Raw genomic sequence first — 16,500 nt, 5'->3', positions numbered from 1 at the left:
GACAAAAGCATTCCTCTCCACTCAATTGCTTTTATTTGTTTTCTCCCAGTGTGTCTATCAGGAAAAAGCTTCTCCACACCCCAGCTTATGTTTGCTGTTTTCTTGGTAACTCTGGTGAAAACGTTTTTTTTCCTTCCAAATATTTTGACTGCACTGGGAGCATCAGAGAACTGAAACAAGCACCATTCCTTGCAGGGCTCTGATGGGGTGACTGGCTGTTTGTGATAGCACTTGTTTCTCAGTGGCACCATTCAACTGGTCTGTCCCCTCTTCCTGCATCCTCTGCCCTGTGCATCTTCCAACCCAGAAGGTCTCAGAGTGGCCCAGCAACTGCTCATAACTGAGGCTGGGTTGAGAAGGGAACATTGCTTTTTGTGTGATTTTGGATTTGCATTACTAGCTGTGCTGAATAAACACAAAATACAGGCCACTGCCATCCTCAGAATAAGAAAACATGAGTGAGCTGGGGGAGCCTAAACATAATCTTAATAATCTTAGAATCAAATAAACTCTTGCTGCATAAAGAAATTCCTGCTTTCAGAATCTGAGCTTTTCATAGTTGTAAGAGTTAATCTTACGTGTGCTACATCTGACTAACCTTCCTTTGTAAGGACCTTGCCAAACACTAATTTAGACTACATTTTTTTGCTGGTTCTAAAGGAAAACGTCTGGTGGAAAATGTCTTCCAGACACTAAATTATTTTTATACCCTTGCCAAATTTCAAAAGCAGCAGAAACACTCTGCTTTGCTATGGCAGCATCCTGGGCTGATGCACATGTTGAGTAGGCAGTTCTTGCCATTTAATTGCACTGCAGCTATCCACGAAGCTGCATGTTATTCAAACCAAAGCACACAGCAGTCTGAGCTTCCACTGCCTGAAAGGTGCCCCGTGCAGACTGCTCAGAAAGTCAGGCCACGCTGCTCACATGTACAATTTGCTTTTCTGCTTCTCAGATATTTGCAAAGCATGCAAAGCATGCTATTGTTGACCAGCATAGAAAACTGAATGCCTTTTTCACCCTGCACAAATGTCACGCAGTCTCATCACTGAGCACATCCTACCACAGTCACTGTGGCACAGCACCAGGGACAGGCTCGCTTCTGGTGACATCTGCATGGCTGCCCTTCCATTACCACTTCTATTTGGTAGGGAGATATATTAGATATTGACTGTATATAGAGGAGACTGTCCATAGACATAGACATCCATCACCTCCTGAGAGGAAGCCCTTTGCTAACCTGGCTGCCTGTGTTCTCTGTGGACTCTTCTAGGGAGGCCTCGATGACATTACACTTTTATTTCTTGCTTTAAAAAGCACGTGAGATCTGACATGTTTGGAAGCATCACACCATGCCATGTGCTGAGCAGCCTCACTGAGGCTGCACTGGAAAATGCTTTTTCCATCTTTCCTGCTCCAATACTTTGAGGATATTGCTCTCTGGCCCCAGCGCCGCTGGTGCTGGCTGGAGCTAACCTACAGTTTCCAACTGATTCTCCTGAAATGCAGCTCAGAATATGGCTGTGGAGGCCATTAAGCATATCTAAACAACTTTTAATTTGAGCCCAGCAAGCATTTTATGCTTCTTGCTCTAGATACTGGCTTGATATAACGTGTTGTGTGTGTTTTAGCCACAGCCCAACCTCACTGCTGAAAATGCCAGGACTGCACAGGGTGGGCTGTGGGGAGAAGCGAAGATGCTTTGATAACAGCACACTCAGAAATGGGACCAGCTCTCCGAGGTGTGACAATTCTTGTCCTGGCTGGAACATGCCACCGCAAAGGAGACCTCACCAGATGATGCTAAGAGTAAACTTCAAGCTCTTGGCCTTGTAAACGTGCCTCCCACTTTTTCCTCTGCTTTGCTTGTTCCTCTGGTACCACGTTGGCATTTAGCAGTGTTTTTTTTACCATTTCTATGTGATGCTCTTGCTCAGCTAAAAGTAGCAGGGAGCTATCTTTGCCAGGATTAGAAATGCCTTGGGCCAAGCTTGGCACCTGCTGCCACTCCAATGCACCAAGTCGTCAGCAGTGTCTGCTCAGGCTCATTGCATTCAGCCAGGGCAAAGCTCTCTGGGGAAACTCCAAGTCTCCACCACACTGCAGCTTTTGTTTGCTGTTTGGGGAGGAAATGAAAGCTTCAGTTGTTAGTTGGCCAATAATTCTAATTACTTTTGGCCATGAGGCCTGGCTCAAGCAATGGGGTATTTTTTATTTTCTTTCCCAAGCCCCAAGAACAAGAGACACGTCCACCTTATTTAATTTTAATCCCATCCAATGCAGCCAGACTTTTGCTTGATGGCTGCAACCTGTGGGTTGCAACTGCATTTTACATCTGCATTGCCTGCCACTGACCTGTTTCCAATTACAGCCCCTCTCTGCATACAGCTATTTCCTCAAGTCGTTGTGTTCCATTTCACTCCATACATGCCACCCTGCTATGCACGGCCTGCAGTGTGATCTTCTCCTTCCTCATTTAATGCTCTCCTAGAAGATTCTAGTCACTTCTGGGCTAAAAACAGAGGTTTTTCTCTGTCATCCTTATGGTAGGCAAAACCCAGAAGCCTCTACCTGCCTGTTTGTAGCTGGCCTCCATCTTCTGTTCATCTGGAGGTAGTTTAGTTAGAAACACAGATGGTTGGAGAGGGTAGGGGAGCACAGGGCAATTTTCACAAAGCTTTCAACAGATTTGAATATTTGCTTTACTTGGGAAGATTTAAGCAATTTTTGTTTTTAAATTGCACATTCTTTTGACTGATGGAAGCCAAATGATTTGTACACTGGGTGTTTCATGTGCAGGAGCTATGCTCTGATCTGAATCACTCCCCTCCGTGGTGGCCAGGCACTGCAGCATGCTGTGGAGACATAGTCCAGTTGGAGAGAGGGCTAAAGAAAGTCCAAAAGCCCAAGTCTCACAAACTAGAGCATCTCCCCAGACACCGTGGCAACAGTTCTGATTAGAAGGAATCAAATCTCAAGTTGCCATCAGAAATTTTTGGGGGAGTGAATCTGTATAACTTTAGCCTTTCTATGAGTTAGTTTCTGACAGGAAATCAAACTGTTCAGTGGAATCAATACCAAGCCACAATGAGGGAAGAAAAAGTTAAAAAGAGGACATTCCAACCCATTAACCTTTTCTATCCTCATTTAAACTGAGAGGTACAGGGCTCTCCTCTCTCCTATCTTCCTTGTACCTGCGCAGTATTTCCTTCTTCGCTTAATCTCAATTCTCCAATGAGGAAAGACCTCTTCTCCTTGGAAATCTCTCTGCTCCCTCTCCACAAACCCAAGGAAGAGCTTCCCCTGCTTCAGCCCAGCCAATGGGATCTTGCCTCCTATGGTAACAGCTATCCCTCTGCATCCCTTCTGAATTAAATGCTCAAGTGCAAACTTGCTCTCCTTTCTGTAGTCTCCTCCATATTCATTAGGAATAGTCTTGGAGACACATCAGGTTTTTTTTTCCTCTCTCAATTCAATTGAGAGTCAATAATCATTTGTTAAGTCTTCCAGTGATACAGTGAAAGAATGAAACCCACCACAACCAAGATGGAGCAGATGTCCCTGTCCCCTGGGCAGACTTACCGGGCAGCCTCTGAGCCCCCATGTCTTAGAGAGAAGTAATAATGAAAAGGTGCCTGAAAACTTGTAATCTTGCCTTCAACACACCCCTTAGAAGGCACCACAAACTCTGTATAAAAGATGTTAACTACCTTAAACCAGCCCCTCCAGCCATAGGTATGTGTATGGGAACTGTTGAGTCACGGCCTGAACCTCTTGACTGATCACCTGAGGTGAGCCTTGAGTCAGCCAGAGGAGCACAGGTGAAGGCAATTCGCCTGTGCTGCCGGAAGGGGTGGAGCCAGGCTGCACCCCTCCTGGACCTATTGAAGAGCTGGCTACCAGTGGGGAAGGATCTCTTCTGGAGATCCTCCTCTTTTGGTATCTTCTAGTGAGCTCAACCCAAGGGTAAGCTCTTCCACTTATTCTCTCTTGTGATCCTTGTTTGCTTTACCTTACTCTCTTGATTATATTGCAATTATAACATCTTGATATCTATTGATTATACTCAATTATATTGTGATTATAACATCTTGGTTAAACAAAAACTAAAAGATAAAAAAAGATGAATATGATTGTTTCCCTTCAGTCCAGCAGGCACATTTAGCTGGTAATGATCTGCCCTAGCCATTTTTAATAAAATGGTCATGCAGATGAACATCTGATGTTCTCTGCTTGCTAAATACAACACAGAGTGCAATACTGACTACACATGATGAAACAGTCTAACAGGGCAAGAACGATGTCACTGCTCAGACCAACAGATTTCAGTCCTGCTATTTAGTTACTGATGTGAAAAAGCACATCAGTATGCACTATTCCCTATGGAGGGAAGGCTGGCAGGACTTCGAAGAGGTCTGAACTCTGTTTCCACTTTCGTGGTGATCACGGGAGGAAGACAGGTCCTTCTCCAGCTGACTTCCCACTACATGAGCCAAGACCTTCCCTTCTCTGGGTCTAACTCACTCGTGGGCTTGTTGTTGTTCTTGCTGTCTCTCCTTTTCAGGCAGAGAACGTGCCCCAAAAGGAGCTCATCCAACGTATGCGGTGACCAGGAGGTTAGTGCTAATGGCTTCAGCAATTTCTGTTTCTCTCTTTCATATTGGCTGTTGCAATGTTTATCTGACAATGTTTACTGGGGCATGTTCTGAGTTGTAGAATGGGATCCAGAACTCCGCTGTTGATATCAATGAGCTCCAGCTCGTGGTGCCAAGTCGGGAGAATGAAAACAACAACCACTCTGTCAGCCGGGAGCAGGCGGGTAAGCGCGGCGCACCCCAGGAGCAGGTCAGGGCACCCCACGGCCCTGGCCTGCTAATCAGACCATTGCTCTCCCCACCCGCCTCGCTCATGCACAGCTGGAGAGCTGCTTGACAGCAGAAAGGCTTTGTTGTGGGAATATCCCTTGCTGCTCTCCCCCCTCCCTGGGACGGCAATTCCCCTGGCAAGGAGCACACGGGCACAGCTTCAGGACACTGCCAGCAGAAGCCGTCCTAGTACACAGTGTTGCAGAGACACTGGGTTAGCAGAGCTAATGTGTGTGCTACAGGCTGCTGCAACGGCAGCTTATAATAATCCATAAATTGTGGATGGCTCATCTGCCCCATGCTTAACCATGCCTGGAAAAGGATGAGTTTTATAATGCTTACATTGGCTTTGGATATATCTGACTGCTGGAGGTGACTTTCTGAAGGGCTTTTCAAGTGAGACTGCCTTAGATGCATGTTTCCAAAACAAGAGCAGGAGTTCCCCAGCCAAGCTGCAGATAACGTCACTTGCTGCAATTTTGAGTTACAATCAATGAATTCTATTAGCTCTCCTTTTGGGGGAGGGCCAACAAGGAACCACTTCACAATACATTGCTACACACCATCAGTTTCCCACTAGACCGTCAGCTTTTACACACAATTCTCAAAGCCGTATCTTCCTCAAAAGCTAATTACTTGCTTCCAAAGATCGTTGAGAGGATCACAGCCAGGAGCCACAGGCAGAGATATCCTGGCCTGGACCAGAGGATTAGGCCTTGAGGATGCAAGCAGGTGCATATACCTGCAGCATATGGCTGCCTGTGGGAGCAACATTGTCAGGGCTCAAGCAGGAAATGCTTGCACTTCAGAGAAAAAGCAGAGCTCGCCATTATCAGGACTGAGTAAATATGGATTAAAAAAAAAAAAATCTGATCTGCAGGAAAACCTTGTGCATATCGTATGGTGGATTTCAGTTTGGGTCTGTCTTTATCAAACAGCAGACTCAAGGTCATTCCTTTCTTCCCCTCATCCCCTTCCGTCTTATTTTTAAAAGCTTGTAGGTTCAGGAGAGCAAAGCTGGTCTGAGCTTAGTTCTGACCGGTGTGACAGCTCCAAGTGGCTCTAGCTTGTCTGGGGAGAGAGGGAAAGGCAGTTGTCATAGAGGAGCTAGGAACAGATGCTTTGGACTCTCCTCAGTTGTTTTTACATGGATTTTCTCTTCTCAGTCACTTCCTGCAGAGGCAGCACAGATCAGTCTCCTCAGGATACTGACCCAGACGTGCCCTCTTCCACCTCTGCAGTGACCACCGAGACAGGGAGCGATGAAGTGTTTATTATTTCTGCTGGACCTGGAGCCAGTGGACTGAGCTTTACTACCTACAGAATACAGGTAAGAACGCTCCTGGACATCACTAGAGGCATAGCAAGCCACACAGCGTCCTTCTTGGACAGCACTTGTCACATTCCTTCACTCACGCTTGCTACTTTGCAGGAGTAGTAGCAACCAAGCCAGGCAGTTCTCCCAACTATCAGGCAGAGCTGCTACAAAAACATGTGGGCTGTGATCCCTCAGCCAGCATCTTCTCAGCTTTCATAAGATCAGGTCTACAAGTCCACCTGGGATATTATAATAGAGAATGCAGAGATATGCCACCAAGCTGAAGCACCAGCTGTCAAGACATATCTGTTAATTAGCAAAGATGGCATTCCGTTAAATACAATATGTAGTTTTGAGGATCACTTGTAACAGCCAAAGGACCTAGGACCAGACCCGTTCCTGCACACCACTACCAAGTGTTTAGGCAAGTTCTTCAGCTTCTCAGTTTGTCAGAGAGTTCTGTCACTGTCTCCCCAGCTCACATGAAGAATTAACACCTATTCTAAAAAGCAAACCCTTAAAGGGGAAGCACTGGCACCCTTTCAAATATACATGCACAAACCTAGATCATTTTAGTAACCTTCCTTATTTTAGCTCCTTCCTCTTCATTCCTAATCACTTATTTAGAAGTAGATGATAGCAGCCAGATCTGACACTTCTGAGCACTCTCCTCATCACAAGTTAGCGATTATCAGTGCAAGTCCTTTCCAAGTCTACATTAAAACCTTTCCAGGTCAACACTGTCCAACATCCTCCTTTTTTTCCCCACGAGAGGGGAAAGAACCATTGTAAGGAGCTCGCCTACCCCAAGACAGTCCACCTAATGTTTCTAATCACAGATTACAGAGCAACAGCATTCTGTATCCCTGAAGTTGATTAGTAAGTTACCCATGGATGCAGGCTGATTAGAAATTTCCCTCACTAGTACAAGACATATGCTGAACTCCTCCTCCAATCAACCACCCTGATTAACAGCAAAGAAAGACAAGAATAGGAAAAAGCTCCAGTGCTCTGCCTGACTGAAGCACGTTGCTTTCTGAGGAGCACAGCACATGCACCCAGCACCCAGATCAGGCACGCTTGAACCCCTCTACTTCTTGGTCCCGCTTTCCAGCAGAGAGAGCTTCACCTTGTGGCAACCACTTACAAATACAATTTCTGGATAAGGAGAAAAACCCATTTTCCTTCCTCTTCCCCCTCGCTAGTCAGAAGGAAGAAATGCTCAAAGCAAAACATTTCTATTATACCATGCCTTCCACAAGTACGCATAGCAGACTTATGTGTATATATACATGCATATAATATAGCATTCAAGCAATTCTAAGTGCACATTAACCAAAGGATTAAAGTGATTCACCACCGTATCAACTCAGAAGGCTGTTCCTTCTGTTCTGTCTTTTTTGCATACAAGGAAGCAGTACTACACCCTCAGAAGATCCAAAAACATACCTGGGAAGGGTGAAGGGCCACGGGTAGAAACACGGGCTCTTTGAGCACAGCTGCAGGCCATCCTCTCTGAGGGGGGCAGAGATTGGGCCCAGCAGGCCATCTGCACACCTGCACTCCACCTAGGTTAACGGAGGGCTACTGAACGTTAGAGGTAAAAATGAGTTCTGTTCACAATTTAGTTTCCAGGTGTGTGAATTCTCAGGGTGTGAGATGCATCTCAGCTGGACACCCAGCTCCTGAGTTTTGTCCCTGAGCCCTGCAGAAGCCGGGTGTGCAGCCCAGTGTCTGCAGCCCAGCACCGGGCAGGCAGGAACTGGGAAATAATCCTCACATGGAAAGATGTGTGAAACCCCGAGTCTGTAGAGCACAGTAAATAACGTCTTCCGATTCATCTCACCCCAAATGCTCACTTAAGTAAAGCAACTACAAAGAGCCGCCGTGAGGAGCTGCAGGGCCGTGAGGCTGCCCACAGCCTCCTCTACTCCAGCTGAACAAACAGAGGCCCGCAGGTGCTGCCCACACACCTTGCCCTCCTCACAACCTTTGTAGCCCTCCTTTGGACGTTCTTCATTAGTTACATGCCCAGTTTGTTTTAAAGCATCACTCAGTCTTTGGCTAGGTTACAGCTACGATCTGCCTGCTATCCAGACAAGTGTCAGATGAATAGGTTTTGGGTAAAGGATAAGAGAGTACTTCAGATGTGTTTTTTGCTAAAAGATTTTTTAAAATCTAGAAAATACGCTATTAATCTCAGTAGCTGTTCCAGTGCAACTGTCTCAAAATCATCAAAATAACAAACCCTAAATAGCCTGAAGAGGCTTCGCAGAAGAAGACAGCTGAATTACTATGCATTTATATAAAGACTGTTACTTTAATCAAATCCAAGACTAAGAACTTAACATTGAAACAAATTTATCCAGAGCATGAATAGAACCTCTGCCAGCTTCCTGCAGAGAAGCTCATTTCTCGCCTCTCTGCCCATCCTTTTCCAACATGACATTGTAAGGAAAGAGTTTCTTTGGTTTGTGGAAACCTGGGAGATTTTGTTTATCAGAAATAACAAATGAGAAGCTTTTTGTCTCTCAGACCTTTTAAATCCAGGACACTGTGGGATTTATTTCAGACTCTTTTTAAGAAATGTGTAAACTCGAGGAATGTGGATTTTGCATTCTTCTCATGACAGCCATGTTCGCACAGCTGAAAATTAAAAATACTTGCAGAGTTATGGAACAAGGGGCTTATATTAACAACAGGTGAAGCATTAGCAAGCACAGAAAGAGATTCAAAGGACCATGAGGCATTCTTTACCTTTTCTGCTTCTAAAACCACATTTTAAGAAGAAAAATTGTGATTTTAAAATCAATATAGGAACACACACAGTAAGTAAGCATGGGATCCTTTACAAGTTTGCCATAGTTCATTCCTATGTCAGGGCAATTCTCCTACATAGAGCTGGTGAGAATGATTTCACGTGCTCAGCTCCTGACTGCCAATTTTACACCTGTCTAGACATCTTATGCTCCTGGTAAAGCATGTTTTCCACCCAAAAAAACATTTCCTATGTGAACTGAAAATCCCCTTGGCTCCACTCTGGGCCTCGTGTCTTGTTCCTTTTACCACAGACACCGAGAACAGATTACTGCCTTTAAAAAAAATTTATTATTCCTTTAGTTCTTCCAAAACTGACACTAAAGAACAACACTTACTTCAGTCTTTCTTCTTGAATTATGCATTTTTTAGACTTCTAAGTCTCTTGCTTCTAAATTTCTTTCAGTGGGCCTCATTCCCCCACCCTGGGGTTTTGTTCCCCATAAAGATGCAGCTGGAGCCTTCCAAGAGCCAAGCAGAGAGGAGGAATTATGTTTTGCACAGCAAAGTTTAGTACTGTAATCTGTCAGACACATATAAAATAGCTAGAGCTTCATTGTGTTGGATATGCAGTTAGTGGTAGGATTCTGTTTCTTACATAAGTGGAATTTCCCAATTCAACATGAAACCTGAAATTGAAGAAGCAAGGTAAAACTGCTGCTCAGGGAAGCCGCTGACTCCAAGGCAGCATGTTGAAAGAGAAACAAGTTGCATTCCTGTGTCTTATCTTGAGAAAAAGAACCACTGAAAAAATTGGTTGCTTGCAGTAGAAGTCGCTTTTTAATGTGTTTTTAAGACCTGTTGACAAAGGACATTGCTAACGATATTGATTTACTATTGCAGGACAAAAACCTAAAAAGGAGTGTCACAAGCCCAGGCTCCGTGTCTGACTGGGTGACGTCTGGTCACACGGCCGCAGGAGCAGATCCTGTTGAGAAGAGGAACGTGCAGACGGAAAATCATCATCCCAGGCAACGCACGTGGAGTGCCCGCACGTTCCATGACTTCCTGGCTCCAATACCACAGCTACAAAAAAAGTGGTGTAGCTGGACCACCAACAGCCCCTTCACAAAGCTGGTTGACAACAGTGTAAGTCTTGCTAGGAGAAGAGCATGGGGTGATCAGCTTCAGTGCCCCTACTTTGCTCCTCTAACCTGCAGGTACAACGCACATCTTGGCCCGTCTTGCTTAGTGTACTGGGAATTCTTTTGCCTAACTCTATTGTAATTTACTCTGGCCTTCCTGAAGTGCTAAGAAGCTGCATTCATTGAGTTTTCTAACATATTCTTTTTTTTTTTTTTTTTCCCCTGGTGACACCTTAAATTTGACATATTGCTATTGCATAGCAAAGAATCTGTAGACATGGGATATATATGTATAGGTCTCACAGACCATTGCCATCAAAGCAACAGAGCTTGTTACAAAGCTAATAGAGGACGTTCTTTGATGGTAGTAACAGACTTTTGCAGAAGAAAATATCTTACCTGTACCATAACAAGGAATTTTAACTTTCAGTTAGTTCCCTTGGGATCAATGCTTTTTAAGAGATTTGCTTTTCAAAGCATGACTACTAATTTATTATTATTTTGCGCAGGGTTTTCCTACAGCTGCAAGAATCCAAGGTGTTCCAACCAGAAAGGTGATTTCAGCCACCGAGATAGAGGGAGCTTCAGAAACGGTGTACTCCGATTCATCCGTCAGCAATGCCTCATACCCCCTCACTCTGTCTGCACAAAGGCAGCGGAAGCTAAGCTCCTGCAACCTGAAGAAATCCAGGTTTGGAAATCATTACTTTGGATTTTTAGCTGGTTCCCCTGACAACAAACGCGTGAGGTCCTTGGATTCCTCCAGACATCTAGGGGCAGCATCTCCAGTTAACAGCCAAAGCCCCAAGAGCGCTCCAGAGAGCTCCAACCCCTTGAAAATCAACTTGGCCAATGCTTCAAAAACAAAGGACCTTGGGGGAGAAGCAGATAAAAACAAACCAGTTTTTGTCATTTCTGAAGAAGGAGATGATCAGCAGCCTCTGGTCCTAGCTGAACATCTTAGTCAATGTGGAGATCATCTGTCTGAACCAAATGCTGCGTATGCAGTAACAGTGCCAGATAAACAACCAGTGGTTCTGACTGTGGAGGGTAACAGTTCTGCCAGTTTAACATCAAATCTTCCATTTTGGGCAAAATCTCCTGGTTTGTACAAAGGTCAGGTGAAGGTCCCTAACTCTTCCAGGGACCAGCAGATCTCATCAGTTGTAGATGCTAATAGTAGTGAGACCTCACAGAACTTTGATACCCTGGCTGCTCCTACACTATGTCAAGCTTCAGTCCAGTGATGCTCTCAGAAAGACCGAACCACCCGTTCACAAAAAGAGAGGCAGCAGGCACACGAACAGAGTGGAAGCAGTGCCAAACAGTTGTGTGATTGACAGCTATACATGGACACAGCTTTGTTCACAGAACAGTCTTTGCCTCACCACTGGGATTACAGCTACACCATCCTCCCTTTTATTCATTAACCTCAAACCTATTCTTCTGCATGGAATTTTGATATGCTTTATTCATGAAAGCATCTGAAAAGGTATTTCACAATGCAGGAAAATCTTGTCTGGAATGAGATATGAAAGTCATCTGAGATGGTTACATCATGGTTTATATCTGAAATGTCAGGCCTGTGTCACTGTGGTACCACTTGAGTCCTTCTGGTAGAAGCTATGAGTTAAATTGTGCTCATAGGTGTGCCTGTACAAATTGGAATTCCTCTTGCACGTTTGCATACTGTTTTGTAAACAATTCTAAACATTTCATAACTTCTGCACTCTAGCACAAAGTTTACCAAGCATTAACATCTCTAATATTGAAAATCATGATTATCTCACATACTAACTCATTAACGAAGAGTACAGATAAGCTGAGCAAAACTATACTGTATGCTAATTTTATTGAAGCCTGACCTAGCTTTATTCCTGTTAGATCTACATAAGCTTACAGTGCCTCAGTCCGCTACATTTTTAAGCAACTCCTCCTGGCAACAGGAACACGTGTACAAAGATACTGAAATACTCATTAGGAACAGTCCTCAGCATCCAACACTTGGATATCTGCAGCTGCTCTGATCCTATATTCACCAACTATTTATTACTGGTAACGCACACTGACTGGAGAACTGTTCCCCTTCCTTTTGCAGGCAAGACTTCAGAGGCAAAATCAAATACAGCAAACTTTGAGTGATCCTTTTTTTTTTTATAAAAAATAAGTACCTGTGCCACTCTGATTACAAATCCAGGGCAGTCAGTGGAGCACAGAACCAAAGGGAAGCTCGCTTGTCCTATTGCCTTTAATAATCCCATCACTGTTGTAATTACCTTCCAGTGACATTTTCCTGTCTTTGCTAAAGAATTTTGCATATTTAACTCACAATTTAGAATTATTTTGCTTTAAAAAAAAAAATTAAAAAATCCCCTAGGAAGCTGTATTTTACAGCTGACATAAGATACTATTTTAAAGCAAATTATATTATTGAACAGGTGCCAGGAAGAAATCTCCCATACAAGTCTCCCGTATTAGCTACAGTGTGTGACAAGTGAGTCATCTTAATCCTTCTATGTTAAAGCATTTAAGTCTGATTCCTGGAATATTTAACTGAATTATTTATGATTTCACCTGCTGTTACAGTCTCCATCTGCCACCTATTAATGTCTGAGATATGCAACACAAGACTGTAGGTTTTGCCTAATACTTCGTGTATGTGTCTACACAGACATAAGCCTTGCATCTACTAACAGTGGCAGCAAAAACATGCCTTGTAGCAGTTGACTCAAACAGCAGACAAACCTCAGCATTTATTATTACCAGATGGCGTTGAATAGTTTTGAAGCATAAAAGTCTGTCTCTAAGTTCTTTGCTTTATTTTTAAATTAATGTAACATAATTCAGAGGGATGAATTAATATATTTATGACAAAAAGAATACTGCAGGCTTCGAAATATCTAATGATTTCCACTGTGTTAAATTCATACACATTGTAAAACAGAGTCAATGTTACGTTACTTATTACATTTCTAGAGATTGAAGTACTAAAATCTGCTTTGAAAAAGTAACTGTGTTCAGTTATTGACAATACCTACATGTGATGGGCTGGGAAAGTGACTTTTTTTTTCCAATAAAAGTATGTTTAACTATTAATTTCTGCAATGTAATGACATTTATTTTACTGAAATGATAAACTGGACAGACGTTGCCCCAGAGCACCAAGATGTGCCCTGATGCACACCAGTGCCACCACTGCAGCATTCTGTGAAGCCCAAGCTTTGGAGCGTGGTTTTCTCCTCAGTAACATAACTACTGAGGTCGTTTACTCACTGACTTTCTCTATACGCACCTTTGTAACCCAAGAGCAGAGTCAACCATGAACAAACAGAAGCACAGCATATGGGAGACTGAAGCTTAAATTCCCGGCTTGCTTTTGAAGTTCCTATTTTTTTTAGGCAGATCACTAAAACTTACTGCTAAAGATGTCAGTATGTTTTGTTTCGTACCTTCAAAGAACTTGAAGGAGATTTTCCTCCATTTTGAAATTCTTCACAACTTACAAACGGAAGCTCTGAGTGCTGTAGTAGTTCCACCTGTAAATACCAACTAAGATTAATTTTGAACACATGACACTCCTACAGCACTTGCTCCTAACTGCTGTTATTTTAAGGGACGCGTCACAATCTTCTCACGACAGAAAACCCCACAGCTCATGGACTCTGGGTTCAGTTTTACCTTTGTGGTAGTACAGTCACTTTATTGTGCTCCTTTGCATACTGTAACTAAGCAGCAAATGGGATAAGCATGCTAAACACTCGCTGAAGGGAAGGGAAGTTTCAATCACAACTGCATGGGAAAGATGTCTTAAAATGTTATAGGATCTAACAGAAAGGAACACTTTTCAGTTATAGTGTACATTATTCAAATCCAGTATTTTAAAAATATAATTATTCTGGAATATGCCAGACGCTCCCTTCAGTGTGTTACGTAGATTGAATAGGACATTAAAAAAAGAAACAAAACAAGACTGGGGGCATTCCTTGCTTGTTTCATTGTTGGATACAGAGCTTCAGAACAAAAGCTTGAAGCTGTACTAACAACAAGAATCCTGTACATTAGGTTTCTTACTGCCAGGTAGTTCACATGGTTGAGCACAGAGCACTGATGGGAAAACAACCAGTTTTCTCCCTCCTCGCTGAGAAGGGCATGTGAGTAATAACTAAGCACAGTGGATTCAACCACTCCATACAGTCAACGACCACCTCTTATTCTAAATAATTAAAGATTAATTTGGATCGCAAGGAAGAAATGCAAGTCCTAAGCCAACACTTACCTAATGAAAGCAAGCGACTGAAACTCAGTAGGACTGAGAGGAGACTCAGAGACCAAATATAGCTTCAACGTATATTCATGGTCTGCCTAGAAATGTCTTTGATGTTAAACCTCATATGGCACACTTAGCATTTTTTATAATTCATTTCCTATGGAAACTAATGAGCTTAAGGGTGAAATTACCTCATTGAAAGTCAAAATGGTGAAGTGTGAAGAAAAGAAGAATGACCTGAAAAGCAGATTTAGAAGCAATCTTTGCATATTAAGCATTGCTATGGGAAATAGTATAATTAGTTTCTTCAGAAGTTTTTCCTCGGCATTGTGTAAGTGGTGTTTGAGTCCCAAGCATCCTGCACAAATAAAGTTAGATAAAATGGAAAACCTGCAGAACCCCCACACTTTCTTTCAAAACCAAGAGATCTTTCTTCTAACTTCCAATAATATCACCACCGATGGCTTATTTTCGGGGCAGGCCGTACAAAATAAAGCCCCCTCCCAACAGAATTTTGTAAGAGGCCATTAAAAAATAAAAAAATCAGATCTTAATTTAAACCGGAGCATTCTCTTCTCAAATTCTTCACTCTTTCTTGAATCACTTATTTCCTTAAGCTCTCACTGTAAGCTAAGCCATCTGTACTACACAGTTCTACTAGAAGTTAAGAATGGATCTAAAATGGATGTGTTTTGTTTGCAAGATGAATGAGTTAATGACTGAGCTTTGTCAGAGCTAGTAGAGCATTAGGTTAAAAAAAAAATCAACAGCTTTCTCAAAGTAATTTAGTTACAGGTAGTTCTGTGACACAGCCGAGTATAGAATGTTTCAATCCACCAATATTAGTGCAAAACAAGCCTCTTTTGACTACTATGAGTTCTAAGGCCTATTAGTTTGTCTGATGGCATACAAACAATACAGCACTTTGGTATTACTGAAGCACAAGTTTTAATCTCTTTAAATTTAGACTGAAGAAGAAATGACAGCTGGCTTAAGAACAGCAGTTCAGATAAGACTACAACAGTAACGGATATCCTGCTTCAATTGCAGGAACAGCAGCAGTGCAAAAGATCCTGGGATGCTAAGCTGCAATTTGAAGTGCAACTCACAGCCTCGTTGTCTGCAGCATCAGACAGAATGAGGGTACAGAGAACTCCTATTTCCTCAGCGAGAAAAAAGTTCTAAGAAAAAGTACTATTAATATTATTTGAAATCTTATCATTTATACAAATGAGATCACTGAAAATGCAGAAGGTATAAAGATTAACACAGTATGACATTTGCTGCACCCTGCTCTTAAATGAGCCGCGTTACATAATGCTGTCAGTTCAGTCTCTACAGTACTGTAGGAATTTCAGTTTCAGTTAATTAAAAAACTAAGTGAGCTTGTTTTTTTTTTTTACAAACATGGAGGTACTGCCTTTAAACAGGTGTTATTTGTTATAAATCCTGCAGACAGACTCACGATCCTTTACAATACAGTGAGACATCTGTAATGAAGTTTGGGGGAGTTTCTGTGAAGGACCAAAAAAAGACCTTATATTTAGTTAGTACAAGTTCAAGGATGAGATTCCATTGTAAAATTTCAACATTCAAGTGACTGATAGCGTGACCAATCATGACAAAAACTGACACATCCATGCCTGTGGTGAGAGAACATGCCACAAAGAAAAAATAACAGATTACTCCAGTGATTTTTTTTTTTTTTTTTTTAAAGTTTTTTTAATTAATAACTTCTTAGTTCAGGAAAAAAACCCCAAAGACAACTGGAAGAACTACACTCCACCTTCTTTATAAAAGAACTCTCTCAAAGAGACTATGTACTTTATTCACCACTATGTCAAAGCCTATCATAATCACCCTGGCTTTCACAGCATCTATTCTACCACTTTTCATGCTCAGCTTCCAAGTATCTCTTATAAAGGAGGTGGGGGTGTGCTTTAGACAGGTTAAAAAATATGCTGCACCTTTCCAGTATTTAAACAATTACACCAAGCATAGTTCATACATTTATCACATTAACTATCATCTGGTAACCATACATTTAAAAAGGTCTAGTGTATAGAGTATGTAATACCCATGACAGATACTCTTACTTATGTAAGAGCATATAAAGATCAGGATTTATTCACCCTCCCCATCTGCAAG

General features: G+C 42.5%; 1 protein-coding gene across 1 annotated transcript in view; it reads left to right on the top strand.

The window, feature by feature from the left end:
- Window positions 1-13,175, top strand: part of LOC122176664 — a 30,894-nt gene extending 17,719 nt beyond the window's left edge. The window contains exons 3-7 of the mRNA XM_042865352.1: window positions 4,565-4,616; window positions 4,717-4,819; window positions 6,032-6,195; window positions 9,844-10,089; window positions 10,595-13,175. Of these exons, the coding sequence (XP_042721286.1) occupies window positions 4,565-4,616; window positions 4,717-4,819; window positions 6,032-6,195; window positions 9,844-10,089; window positions 10,595-11,332 (1,303 nt within the window). The 3' untranslated portion in view covers window positions 11,333-13,175. The remainder of the gene's footprint in view (window positions 1-4,564; window positions 4,617-4,716; window positions 4,820-6,031; window positions 6,196-9,843; window positions 10,090-10,594) is intronic.
- The last annotated feature ends 3,325 nt before the right edge of the window (window positions 13,176-16,500 follow it).

The sequence above is a fragment of the Lagopus leucura genome, unplaced genomic scaffold, assembly GCF_019238085.1.
Source record: "Lagopus leucura isolate 7727_CA_CO unplaced genomic scaffold, USGS_WTPT01 Super-Scaffold_806, whole genome shotgun sequence".
In the NCBI taxonomy this organism is placed as follows: Eukaryota; Metazoa; Chordata; class Aves; order Galliformes; family Phasianidae; genus Lagopus; species Lagopus leucura.
The sequence above is the reverse complement of the archived record's forward strand: the minus strand, read 5'-3'. Positions and strand labels throughout refer to the sequence as shown.